The 14,752-nt window shown below is 46.3% G+C and overlaps 1 protein-coding gene across 4 annotated transcripts in view; it reads left to right on the top strand.

The window, feature by feature from the left end:
* FAF1 (Fas associated factor 1) overlaps positions 1 to 14,752 on the top strand; it is a 599,080-nt gene that overhangs the window by 196,836 nt on the left and 387,492 nt on the right. For all 4 annotated transcript variants that reach the window (XM_063939564.1, XM_063939566.1, XM_063939563.1 and 1 more), the window contains one exon: positions 12,554 to 12,645. In XM_063939564.1, the coding sequence (XP_063795634.1) occupies positions 12,554 to 12,645 (92 nt within the window). The remainder of the gene's footprint in view (positions 1 to 12,553; positions 12,646 to 14,752) is intronic.

Consider the following 14,752-nt stretch of genomic DNA (forward strand, 5'->3'; position numbering starts at 1 on the left):
TACGATAATAAGTTCTCTCGTCTTGTTGTTCTTCTTGTTCTGCTGTCCTCTCAAAAGGTGCTGTCTCTCAGTCTTCCAAACGAACATTCTGGTGATGTAATATTCCTTCCCATCCAGCGATCTTTCTGTTAAGGAGCAAAAATCTGGCATTACCATAGGTCCAACTGAGGGGTGACATACCATCTTTAAACCATGGGAACATGAGTGGGAAGAGAGAGACAACAAAAAAAAACAAAAGAGATAGAGAACAATTCATGTGCATATATACATTACATAACTCGACAATAACCACCAATAAGAAAAGAGAAACAAAGCATTTTTAAACATTGTCAACATTAAGAAAACATTGTTAGCATTAGAAAAACATTGTCAGACTTATTAGGCTGTCATATCTATGTGTCTAATGGTCTCCTTGAGCAGTCCCTCCCCACCAGCTCCTGCATTACTCCATTGTCTGTATCTGGCCAGAAATACATTGTGGCGGAGGTTATGCTGGGGTTTGGTAGACTTCTGCAAGGACCAAGTTGATATGCAATGTGTGAATTCTTACCAATACTCGTCATAGATGGGGATAGAGAGAGAGAGAGAGAAAAAAACATTTTTCACAAATACATTTACAACGTTTCACCTGGTCATCCCTGTGTCTTTAGTGAATGACCTCCCACTTTATTAATCGTTACCTCAGGCTTACCATCAGTCCTAATGATCACCTTTCTTGACTATATTTTATGGGTGTGGCCCAAAATTCTTCCTATATGATCCCTGATTATAATGGTGTGTCATATTCATGCTCATTTTCATGTCTAGGGGGTCTAACTTTATGTGGGTTATTACAGTTGTTGGCATAATGCCCTTCTCTTCTACAATGGTAACAAATCCTTGGCCTTCTCCATGTGCTAGGGGCCTGGGGTTCCGGTCGACTTGATGCATCCTCTAGTGCTTGGATGTTCAGTGTCATCAACCGCTCTCCCTGCGCTTCCCTGGTTCTTTGGATATTTCGGTCATGCTCGATAGCGGACTCTCTTAATGCCGCCACCGAGATACCTCTCCAATGAGGTATTGAAGTTTGTACCCTAATTTTTAGTGTGTCTTTCAAGTTGCTCGCTAATACGGACACAGCTACCTCTCTGTGGTGTACATTTGTTTGTGTGTGATGTATATTACCATACATACCTGTGAACACGACCTCACCTGACCCTCCATTAGGGGGTTTGATTACAGTTTTTACCGACTGGGTCGTGTCCACCTGGACGTCTTGTGTGATGACTTCTGAAAGAGGTGCCGACATCGTTCTTGGTTCACTTTCTGGTTGGTGTTCCTGAGGAAAGTTTAACATGGGGTGCGACTTGCATGGGTTAATAGTTGTACATTCAACAGTATTACAATTATCTTTGTTACATTTATTACACTTATTCTTATTATCTGTACTACTGTTGCTAAGAGCATTTTTATTGTTCACCCTTGTGCTTCTCTCCGCAACCACAATCCCCTCCATTGCCACTTCTCCTCTCTCAAGATGAAAGTTAGGTAAGTAAGTTATATTTCTTTGCATTTCACTCTCCTGTTGCCATATTTGTAAACAATCATAATGCTTGATTCGTCTCTTTGCTGATTTGATGAGACATATCCTTCGCCTTAAATTATGCAACACCTCTGAGTCAAAACTACCTATCCCGGGAAATGGTGCCTTATCCCCCGCAGTCATTCGTGTCCATTCATCACAAAAGGTCTCAGAGTGGGGACCATATTTCCCCCACATTACTAACCGAGCAGACCCTCGGGGTCTGCAAGCCTCTGGAGTCTGAATCCTGACCTCCGACCGTCTCTGTATTGTGCACTTGGCTGCCATTGTGGACCTTTTTAACACAGAAAAAAACTTCCTAAAATGCACCAAACACAGAACTTCGTTGGAAATCCTTAAAGCTCTTCCACTGAACTTCTTCTGCTCCGGGTATCTCCGTTCCGCCTTCTAGCAGATACGTGTAGCCGTTGCAGGCCCTATCTCTAGAGATTTTCCTGAGAAAATTCCCTTCCTTTTTCTTTACACAAATCACGCTTGCATGTGCTCCCTACAACACGTATGAGGGCAAGATTTACGCATGGATATACGACCTCATATCCCGTTGCGTTATTGGTCACACATACAACCGTGCGGTCCAATCGTACCACTTATAGACACTTGTTGCCCATAAATGGTAGGATCATTGGAGTCTCCCTACTGTGCTCCAAAACAGCCAGAGCGTAATACAACGAAAACTTTATCACACTCTGTTGCACGTTTTCACTCAGATCGTGCTTATCACATTCCACATAGATCACAAATTATCACATAGATCACAAAGTCCACAAAGCGGGATTATCACATAGATCACAAAGTCCACAAAGCGGGATTCAATACACTCATACCGTTTTCAACCCACTATCATTCTTATAGTTTTCTGATCAGAAAAATCATTTCCCGTAGTCTGATAGCTCTCCCCAGAGGTACTACAGTAAAACAAGGTATTTAAACTAAGTTTTGGAAAGCTGAAATCAATTTGTGTTATTTATCGCCTTGCGTTACTTCACTTTTGCGCTACTTATCGCTTTTGCGCTAATTCAACTTTATCACAACTTGAGCTACGTGGGCGTAACCAGACGCTACGTTGCGTAATGTACGCTGCGTGCGTCTGCCTTTCGGATTGCGTACGCTAGTCTTTGTTAGTGACACGTGTACGCAATGCAAAGGATCCACCGTAACACAATATATATTTTATCAATGTAGATGATCCCTGATCATCTACCGCAATCCACACTGCACACTGGCTGCCTCGTCTCTCGGACAAGCCGTGTGTTGTTCTATACTTTAACTATTACCTCTACTTATTAAATAACAGCAAATCTCCTTTTAGCCCTTTCTATCAACTATAAAATTTGGCAGACAGGAATAGTGATATACGAAAATGAAACAGAAATGCAGATATATGCGTGCGTACGCAAGACAAAAGAAAAATAAACAGTTTTAAAAAAGACACAAGCGTTTTGTTCTTACTTCCGGTCCCGGATTCCTTCAGCACTCTTAATCTAAGCGAAAGCAGACGCTTATCCCGTCAGCAACTGCGAGACAACCTCCCACCCTTTGCTGGAGGGATAATGTCTGCTGATCTACCCAGTGCAGATATGAGAAGGATAGGACACGCCCCCAATTGACAATGCTGAATTCCTTTGTCGTATAAAACACCTTAAGAAGTCTAAGAACACTGTACGCTGTTTACTTAAGAAGTACCGTAATGGTACGCTATTTGCGTAACGATCGCTCAGCCGTAGGCGAGACGCTCAAGCGTCACGTTCGCTCGCGGCCCAGTGATCACAGGACACGTTATTGGTTATGTCTAGGGAAATGATTCGCTATGGCGTAGCTTACGCTCGAGACCACGAGGAGGTCACCAGCGATGCAGACGCTCACAACACTATACCTTTATGTAAAACCTTATATCAATGAAATACACTGCATACCTTAATGTGAGTACAGGGTGTAAGTGCAACCTTGTGTAACCTGACTAACTACAAAGCTGCTTGTGCGTCACCGACGCTCAAGTGAACACTTAACACTATAGAAAATACACAGATACTGGTTTAGGGTTCCAAAGCCTATTAACTGTATTATATCTAATATACTTGTAAAAAAAAAAGGATAACAGTACATATGATACACTACAATATAACAGAGACTTCCTAACCAAAATACAATACTATCTAATACAAAACAATACTATATTAGTCTAGGGGAGATATGAGAGAAAGGAGAAGGGAGAGAGAGAGAGAGAGAGAGAGAGAGAGATGAGAGAAATTGGCTCACAGAAAAACAATGATTACGTTAAATAAGAGACAACATGGTTGCAGATAAAACTACATATGTGAGAGACAATCGCTGCGCAGTTAGTCAATGCTGAATACAGCATGGGATGGAAGCTAGACTCCATTTTGAGAAACCTCCACTTGATTCCAAAGACCACACCACATGCCTGAAAGGGGGAGGGGAAGACATCCAGCAGCAGCCATTTTAGATTTGCAGGTCCAAACACATGGCACCACAATCACATAGCAGAAAACACAAGACTCCATTTTACTCCAAAATGTCCAAGCCTCAAAACAATGCATATGTTCTGATTTTACAATTCCAAACCATCTAAAACACCTTTCACAATGTAATCCAACTTCCTAGAACCATCTCATAATTTCACATTCCAAATCACCTTTCACAATGTAATCCAACTTCCTAGAACCATCTTATAATTTCACATTCCAAATCACCTTTCACAATGTAATCCAACTTCCTAGAACCATCTTATAATTTCACATTCCAAATCACCTTTCACAATGTAATCCAACTTCCTAGAACCATCTTATAATTTCACATTCCAAATCACCTTTCACAATGTACTCACAAGTATCAGCCTGCCATTGCTACCAGCACATATTCAAAACTACTGCATGGTGGTATTTATGATTAACAAGATCCCAGCTACCATCACAGATTCCACAGGGCACCAACACTAACACCCAACAATCACACAACCAAGCTACAACATCCTATTTAAACCAGAAAGCAATCTGTCTATATTCCCTTATCTAGCCATGTGGATTCAATACTTAGCCTTTGGTGCCTGGTCAGTCCTGGGGATGTAGCCTCCATGCTGCTGGGTGCCAGGTAGCTGTGTGTGTCTGTGTGTGAGTGTAGCTACATTACATCTGTTCTCTGAGGCCACACCTGACCACTACCTTCCTGTTTGACCAGTATCTGGGGGAGGGGTCTCTCTAGCTTTTGTATTGAATCACTGTTCTCTTTGTATATGCTAATCAGGTTCAGACCTGAAAACTTAGTTGATCATCCATTGTTCCCAACAAAGCTGATCTTAACTTTTATACATATAATCATATCTATCCGCTGCAATGTCCCACGACAACACAATAGGTCTCAAACTAAACCACACCTTATTCTGCTTGCTTCAATACCAAACATGATGTGTTTATCTGGTTCGGTTCAAATGATACACATCCATGACATTAATTCATCAGCCAATTCTAAATCTCCATGACGTCTGGTGTTTGCTGTGCTCGCTGCGCATATTTGCAAGTATAGCGGCTTATATGTGTGCAGTTTATATGGTCTCTCTATGTAATATTTTTCTGACTTTGACAGGAGGACCTGGAGTTCTCTCATTCGGTGCTGCAGAGTCATCCGCACTCTCCCGCCCGTTTGGGAGCTTTGGTGTAATCCCCATGGTCCTCACGGAGTCCCCAGCATCCACTAGGACGTTAGAGAAAATAAGATTTTACTCACCGGTAAATCTATTTCTTGTAGTCCGTAGTGGATGCTGGGCGCCCGTCCCAAGTGCGGAGTGTCTGCAATTCTTGTATATAGTTATTGCCTAACTAAAGGGTTATTATTGAGCCATCTGTTGAGAGGCTCAGATATATTTCATACTGTTAACTGGGTATAGTATCACGAGTTATACGGTGTGATTGGTGTGGCTGGTATGAGTCTTACCCGGGATTCAAAAAATCCTTCCTTATTGTGTCAGCTCTTCCGGGCACAGTATCCTAACTGAGGTCTGGAGGAGGGGCATAGAGGGAGGAGCCAGTGCACACCAGATAGTACCAAATCTTTCTTATAGAGTGCCCAGTCTCCTGCGGAGCCCGTCTATTCCCCATGGTCCTTACGGAGTCCCCAGCATCCACTACGGACTACGAGAAATAGATTTACCGGTGAGTAAAATCTTATTTTTGTGAGGAGACCTGCAAAACATGCACTGTGTGGGGTCCTGAGGACCGAGTTTGAGAACCTGTGATCTAGTACATAGGTTCTCAAACTCGGTCCTCAGGACCCCACACAGTGCATGTTTTGCAGGTAACCCAGCAGGTGCACAGGTGAATTACTTACTCACTGACACATTTTTAAAGGTCCACAGTGGAGCTAATTATTTCACTTGTCATTCTGTGAGGAGACCTGCAAAACATGCACCGTGTGGGGTCTTGAGGACCGAGTTTGAGAACCTGTGATCTAGTACATAGGGATATACTTGCGTTACTCTAGTACAGGGGTGGCCAACCAGTCAGAGACAAAGAGCCAAGAAATCTTGTTACGTATATCAAAGAGCCAACTTCGAGCCGAAGAAGCACTTGCAAAAATGGGGTGTGACCTTGTGACTGCTAGGCCACGCCCCTGGTATAAAATACATTAAAAAAGCCAGATCCATCATAACATACAATGAAAAAGCCACTTCTACATCAAATAATTGATCAGCCAGATCCGCATAATATATATTGAAAAAGTCAGATTCACATAATACACTTCAGTTCCCCCATGCGTCACTCCAGCTAGAACCTGCCTGTGTCACTCCAGCCAGCAGCCTCTTGTGTCACTCCAGACAGCTCCCCCATGTGTATTTGGCTCCCTCAGTTCTCAGTCTACGTAGTGCTGCTGCATGTCTGGCTGGAGTGCAGCGGTTTACAGATCTCTTGTGGTCACGTGGCTTTGAGTGTTGGGAGCCACATTTGAATAAAGAAAGAGCCGCATGTGACTCAAGAACCACGCGTTGGCCACCACTGCTCTAGTACATAGAGAGATACTTGCGTTACTCTAGTGCACAGTGAGACACTTGGCTCCCTCTAGTGCACATAGAGAGGAGGTGGAGAGAGCTGTAAGTGACACAGGGCTCCCAGCTTCTCCTCCTCTCCACCTGGGTGTCTGGGTCCTGTGTAACCGGTTATCTAATGAGGGTCTAGAGCAGGCCTGGCCAACCTGTGGCTCTGCAGATGTTGTGAAACTACACATGCCAGCATGCTCTGCCACAGTTTTAGCATTCCCTAATAGCAAAACTGTGGTAAGTCATGGTAGGACTTGTAGTTTTACAACAGCTGAAGAGCGACAGGTTGGACAGGCCTGGTCTAGATAGAGAGACAGAGTCCTCCTGAGTCCTGTACCAGTGTGTAAGTAGTACAGAGGCTTCTGCTATTCTTGCATGTGACCAGATATATTATAGATTTTATTTTTGTGTGTGTATTGTAAGGTTGTTTAAATTGTCTTTGTTATGCTCTCTACCTGGACTTCCTTCTTAAGTTATGATTGCAATCACCTGTATTCAAAAACCATGCGTATCAATTAAATAGTTCAACACAGGTGACATCAATCATAAATTAAGAGGGGAGTTCAGTTGCAGAGCATTTTGCCCCTCCTGGAATGGGTCAGGTTGGGAGGTATGTACAGTCAAACATACACCACCGTCCCCCTCCACCGCGGCCCCACTGTCTTAAGTGTCCCGGGCACCCACAAGGCTTTATCTGGCCCTGACTCTAGTGCACGGGGATATATTTGCGTTACTCTAGGGTAGTGATGGGGAAACTTTGGCACTCCAGCTTTTGTTGAACTATACATCCCAGCATGCCCTGCTACTGTTTTATCATGGCCAAATAGCTAAAACTGTGGCAGAGCATGCTGGGATGTGTAGTTCAACAACAGCTGGAGTGCAAAAAGGTTCCCCATCACTGCTTTAGGGCATAGCAAGATACTTGTAATACTCTTTCACTGGTATTCAACTTGAGTCCCTCCAGCTGCTGTGGAACCACATATCACAGCATACCCAATCACAGTTTTAACCTGCCCAAATGGCAATGCTGTGCATGTCGAATTCCCCTGCTCTAGTACATTGAGATACATTTGTGTTACTCTAGTACCTAGTACTAATGTGCTGATTCACATGGTGGAAGTGAACACTACTATTTACCATACCTCCCAACTTTGTGAATACGTGAAGGACATTCGGCGGCCTGAAAGGGGGCAGAGCCTCTGGTTAGGGGGCGGGGCATCACGCTACGAGCCCTGTTTTTTGCAGTTTTGGGGGTGCGCCCAGCGCACCTTGAGCAGCTGGGCAGCCCCTTCCTCTCCTCCCCGCATCTAGTCAGTGATCACAAGGCTGCTTTGCAAGGCAGGGCAGCGGTGATCACTGGTTCCCGCAACTGCTCCCCCCCCCTGCCCGCGGCACACTGCGACCCGCGGTGGGGACAGTGTCCGAATAGCGGGACTGTCCCACTGAAATCGGGACAGTTGGGAGGAATGTATTTACTATTAATAATCATTTTATAGTTTAAACTTTTATACTATTTTCTGAAATACGCTGTTTAAGGTACCGTATATACTCGAGTATAAGTCGACCCGAATATAAGCCGAGATACCTAATTTTACCACAAAAAACTGGGAAAAATGACTGACTCGAGTATAAGCCTAGGGTGGGAAATGTACGGTGCCAGGGGTTTTCATGCTCAGGGTGTCATGCTCGTTGCCAGGGGTTTCATGCGGTAGGTGTTATGCTTGTTGCCAGGGGGTAATGCTTGTTGCTAGGGTTGTGCCCCCAGTGCCACATATACCCCCAGTAACAGATATCCCCCCACAGTGCCAGATAAAAACATGCCGCCGTTGCTTTGCCCCCAGTAGTTATGCCCCTTCTTTGCCCCCAGTAGTTGTGCCCCCTCTTTCATTGCCCCCAGTAGTTGTGCCCCCTCTTTCATTGCCCCCAGTAGTTGTGCCCCCTTTCATTGCCCCCAGTAGTTGTGCCCCCTTTCATTGCCCCCAGTAGTTGTGCCCCCTTTCATTGCCCCCAGTAGTTGTGCCCCCTTCTTTCTTTGCCCCCTGTTGCAGTGCCCCCTTCTTTCTTTGCCCCCTGTTGCAGTGCCCCCTTCTTTCTTTGCCCCCTGTTGCAGTGCCCCCTTCTTTCTTTGCCCCCTGTTGCAGTGCCCCCTTCTTTCTTTGCCCCCTGTTGCAGTGCCCCCTTCTTTCTTTGCCCCCTGTTGCAGTGCCCCCGTCGCCGGGGGCACTGCACACAAACACACACAAAAACAATACTTACCACTGCCCCGCTCCTGCTTCCCGACCGCTTCTTCTGCTGCTGCGCTGCTCCGCTCCGTCCGTCCGCTCGCTCCATCCGGCCGCACGCTCCGTCCGGCCGCCGCTCTGTCCGGCCGCCCGCTCCCCGGCACCCGATCATCTCTATGGGAGAGACGTCATGACGTCTCTCCCATAGCAACGCGCACAGACACTAGAGGTCAATAATGACCTCTAGTGTCTGTCCTGGAGCCGGCTGCAGCGGACGCCCACACAGCCCACGGCGTCTGCTGCAGCCATTGACTCGAGTATAAGCCGAGAGGGGCTTTTTCAGCACAGAAAAATGTGCTGAAAAAGTCGGCTTATACTCGAGTATATACGGTAAATAGAGATATGGGGGTCTGGGCTGTGTGATAACATGTGCCCAACTCCTCCTTGTACAGCGCAAGCATCATGGAAACACATTAATGCGATTAGAACTGTAACTGTGTTCACTTCTGCAATAATGTCATTATGCATGGTTGTTGGATTGCACTCACATACTCACACTCACTCACATCATGCCGCAGCTGAAAGAAGCCTTGCACACCTCATATCTACATGTGGCCTATTTGGGAGTCTCCATGTGATTTGGGGCCTGGGAACCATGATCTCTAATGCACAGCATTAATTATATAGTCTTTCTATTCCAGGGAAATATCAGATCTAAAGCTTGTTCTGTGTGTTGTGTACATGTAGCTCCCCTCTCGTGCTGCAGGTTGGGAGAAGGCAGCACGGTTGGATGTATAAACACTCCAGTCGTTCCATGTATGTTATTCAAATTACTAATACACAGCCTGCAATATATATTCATAGCAAATAGATGCTGTGGCCCGAGATCCCCAACCAACGTGGCTAATGGCAACCGTGGTTCTGAAGAGGTTAACTTTCATGCTGCGGCTACATTTTTAAAAGGACTATAAAGTGTTTTGTGATACCGCAGCACTGGCCCCTCTCTGGCGCTGCTCTGGGAGGATGCCTTAGTAACAGCTGCTGTAGCCTAGACTCCGTACCAGGGTTGAAGGCTTCACGCTGGGGACTGGGAGTTTCGCTCCCGACAACCCAGCACTATTGTGCTGTGTGTTAACCGCTGGTGCGCTGCATCGGACTGTGTGGTGGATGTATGACACAGTGATAGGAGTGGAGAAGTGGCCTCGCGGCACGCCCCCATCTGGCTGTATACCAGCTGCGTATGGGAGGGAGAATGGGCGAGCAGAGAGCCGGGAGGCCGCACTGCTCAGCCAACAAGTGGAAATAATGTTTGAGAGCTTTAGGGGTATATGCAATTGCGGTCGAATTGCTGCAAATGTCCAAAAACGGGGCATTTTCGACAAAAAAAACCTGTCGAATTGGATTCGACAATGCAATACAGTACTTTTCGACAAAAAACCTGCCGTTTCAGATTCGACTTTTTGCAAGTCGACATTTGTCAAATTCGACATGTCTGCAATGGTAAAAATGCGGCTTTTCGACAAAAGTATATTCAATTGAAGAATGTCGATTCGACAACAGTGCTTTTCAACAGTCATTTAGTCAATTTCATTCCGCCTCATTTTGCTGTCGTGATCTAATAAAAATTTAAAAAAACATGTTTTTTTGTGTTTTTTTGATTGGTAATAGCATATCTATTTATATTATAAGGGATTATCTACTTGGTTTGTCTATTTATGAGCCACAAGTATTATTTAATAGATTTTTTAAAAGAATATATACATTTTTTTTTACTGACTAAAATAATATGGAGAGATCAGTGCATGGTTTTCAGTGGGAAGGGGTGGGAATGGGTTAAAATTTCAGAAAAAAAATGCGTAGGGTCCCCCCTCCTAAGCATAACCAGCCTCGGGCTCTTTGAGCGGTCCTGGTTGTAAAAATACGGGGGGGAAAATGACAGGGGATACCCCGTATTTTAACAACCAGCACCGGGCTCTGCGCCTGGTCCTGGTGCCAAAAATACGGGGGACAAAACACGTAGGGGTCCCCTGTATTTTTCACACCAGCACCGGTCTCCACTAGTCAGAGAGATAATGCCACAGCCGGGGACACTTTTATATAGGTCCCTGTGGCCCTGGCATTAAATCACTAACTAGTCAACCCTGGCCAGGGTACCCTGAAGGTCCCCCCCTCTCCAGCCACCTAATGGCCAGGGGTGAAGCCCGAGGCTGGCGTCCCCCCCCCACATCCAAGGGCGGCGGATGGGGGGGCTGATAGCCAAGTGTAAAAAAAAAAAAGAATATTGTTTTTTTTTGTAGCAGAACTACAAGTCCCAGCAAGCCTCCCCCACAAGCTGGTACTTGGAGAACCACAAGTACCAGCATGCGGGGGGGAAACGGGCCCGCTGGTACCTGTAGTTCTACTACAAAAAAAATACCCAAATAAAAACTGTACACACACACACCGTGACAGTATAACTTTATTACATACATGCACACCAACATACACACATACTTACCTATGTTGACACGAAGTGTCGGTCCCCTTGTCCATGTAAAATCCACAGGGTACCTGTAAATAAAATTATACTCACAACAATCCAGTGTAGATCGGTCCTCCTCTTTGTAATCCACGTAATTTGGCAAAATAAAAAAATGACAAACACGATCCACGCACTGAAAGGGGTCCCATGTTTACACATGGGACCCATTTCCCCGACTGCCAGGACCCCCCGTGACTGCTGTCAAAGAGGGTCCCTTCAGCCAATCAGGGAGCGCCACGTCATGGCACTCTCCTGCTTGGCTGTGCGCGTCTGAGCTGTCAGGCGGCGCACTCGAGATACACTGTAGCGCATAGGCGCTCCATTGTATTCAATTGTGGGAACTTTGCCGTCAGTGGTTGACCGCGAGGGTGACCCCACATAACCTTGCGGGGGAGGCTTGCTGGGACTTGTAGTTCTGCTACAAAAAACAATATTTTTTTTGACACTTGGCTATCAGCCCCCCATCCGCCGCCCTTGGATGGGGGGGACAGCCCCGGGCTTCACCCCTGGCCCTTGGGTGGCTGCAGGGGGGGACCCCTTGATTTAAGGGGTCCCCACTCCTCCAGGGTACCCCGGCCAGGGGTGACTAGTTAGTGATTTAATGCCATGGCCGCAGGGACCTATATAAAAGTGTCCCCCGGCTGTGGCATTATCTCTCTGACTAGTGGAGACCGGTGCTGGTGTGAAAAATACGGGGGACCCCTACGTGTTTTGTCCCCCGTATTTTTGGCACCAGGACCAGGCGCAGAGCCCGGTGCTGGTTGTTAAAATACGGGGTATCCCCTGTCATTCCCCCCCCCGTATTTTTACAACCAGGACCGGCTCAAAGAGCCCGAGGCTGGTTGTGCTTAGGAGGGGGGACCCCACGCATTTTTTTTCAAGATTATTGAACATTTTTGTGCCGTCCATGAAGTCGAATCCAGGACGCACACGATCGTCAAGTGGTCCGTTTTTCGACAGCGGGACTGTCGAATACGTTTTTTATTGAATATATCAAATTAGGGTGCCGGCGGGAGGGTTTGTGACTGTCGAGTTAAAAAAACGGTCGAATTCCAGCCGGGATTCGACCGCAATTGCATATACCCCTGAGAGAGAGTGACCGGTTCCTGCTGTAGTGTGTGCCTGGTACATTAACCATATATATATTGATTTGTATTAATATTGTGTATTTTTAATTACAGACTGTCCTAAGGAGTCTTCACTTGCCAAAAAACAATAGCCTTTATGTCCTCACCCCAGAGATACCAATCCCATCTATGTCCAGCCAATCGGGGTAATGTATTCAATACTATTTATGTTGAATTCTAAATGTTTTTGGTTTGTACGTATCATCATGCTTTCTTCTGTAAATCTGTTATGTCATCTAGACAGTTATACTGTTGCCATTGGATATGACACAGATTAGCTCCTCCCTGTTCATTTGATACAACTGTAACCTCAAAGCCAGCTCTGCCTGAGTGATATTGACTACGGGTGGATGCTTAGGTGTTTATCCACTGTAAATCAGACACCATGCGCTGTTGTAGGAATACAGTTTTTACAAATGCCACTGCCCATCCACTGAAAACGCCAAAAATGTATGTATGTATGTATGTATGTATGTATGTGTATATGTATGTTCCAGCGTAACTCCGGAATGCCTGCAGCAATTTACACCAAACTTGGTACACATATGACTTACAATCAGGGAACAAACACTGTGGTGGTAACACCCCTGGCACCCCTAAGGGTGAGGCAGCAGCACAGAGTATTTTTGCAGACAGCATAACTCTGGAGTGCCTGGACCAGTTGACGCCACACTTGGTACACATATGACTTACAATCTGGGAACAAACACTGTGGGGGGCAGACACCCCTAGCATCTCTAGGGGTTGGACAACAGCACAGAGCATTTCAGTAGACAGCACAACTGTGGAATGGCTGGAGCAGTTTACACCAAACTTCGTACACACATGACTTACAATCTGGGAACAAACAATGTGGGGGTAAGACACCCCTACCACCCCTAGGGGTTGAACAGCAGCACAGAGTATTTCAGGAAACAGCATAACTCAGGAATGCCTTGACCAATTTACAACAAACTTGCTATATTTATTATTTAAAATCAGGGAAACAAACACTGTGCGGGTAAGACAATGCTAGCACCCCTAGGGGTGAGGCAGCAGCACAGAGTATTTCAGCAGACAACATAAATCTGGAATGCCTGGTGCAATTTACACCAAAGTTGGTACACATATGACTTACAATCTGGGAACAAACACTGTGGCGGTAGCACACCCCTAGGGGTGGGCCAGCAGCACAGACTATATCAGGACATGCGTTATATATGTCAGTGACGACAGGGCTTCATGTGACAGTGGCAGTGACATGATGTGAGGAGGGGAATGGAGGTAGCAGGAAGCCACACCCTGAGGGTTATATAGTGGAAGTAGCAGGGTCCCCCAGCAGCACAGAGTATATTAGTAGATGCATAATGTGCTGCGCTATATAAGAAACTGTAAATAAATCGATCATTTCACTGGGGCACTACCAATGATGTGAGTAGGGGAATGGAGGCAGCAAGAAGCCACAGACTGAGTTGTATAGCGGGAAGAGCAGGGTCCCTTGGGGGACCAAAAAGGGGTTCGGCCACTACGCAACGTGGGTCAGGGAAGTAAGATATGCCAATATACTAGATTTCTCTGACGTCCTAAGTGGATGCTGGGGACTCCGTCAGGACCATGGGGATTAGCGGCTCCGCAGGAGACAGGGCACAAAAGTAAAAGCTTTAGGATCAGGTGGTGTGCACTGGCTCCTCCCCCTATGACCCTCCTCCAAGCCTCAGTTAGATTTTTGTGCCCGGCCGAGAAGGGTGCAATCTAGGTGGCTCTCCTAAAGAGCTGCTTAGAGTAAAAGTTTTGTTAGGTTTTTTATTTTCAGTGAGTCCTGCTGGCAACAGGCTCACTGCATCGAGGGACTTAGGGGAGAGAAGTGAACTCACCTGCGTGCAGGATGGATTGGCTTCTTAGGCTACTGGACACCATTAGCTCCAGAGGGAGTCGGAACACAGGTCTCACCCTGGGGTTCGTCCCGGAGCCGCGCCGCCGACCCCCTTGCAGATGCCGAAAAGTGAAGAGGTCCAGAAACCGGCGGCAGAATACTTTTCAGTCTTCATAAGGTAGCGCACAGCACTGCAGCTGTGCGCCATTGTTGTCAGCACACTTCATAGCAGCGGTCACTGAGGGTGCAGGGCGCTGGGGGGGGCGCCCTGGGCAGCAATGATAGTACCTTATTCTGGCTAAAAATACATCACATATAGCCCCTGGGGGCTATATGGATGTATTTAACCCCTGCCAGGTCTCAGAAAAACGGGAGAAGAAGCCCGCCGAAAAGGGGGCGGG

The sequence above is a fragment of the Pseudophryne corroboree genome, chromosome 9, assembly GCF_028390025.1.
Source record: "Pseudophryne corroboree isolate aPseCor3 chromosome 9, aPseCor3.hap2, whole genome shotgun sequence".
In the NCBI taxonomy this organism is placed as follows: Eukaryota; Metazoa; Chordata; class Amphibia; order Anura; family Myobatrachidae; genus Pseudophryne; species Pseudophryne corroboree.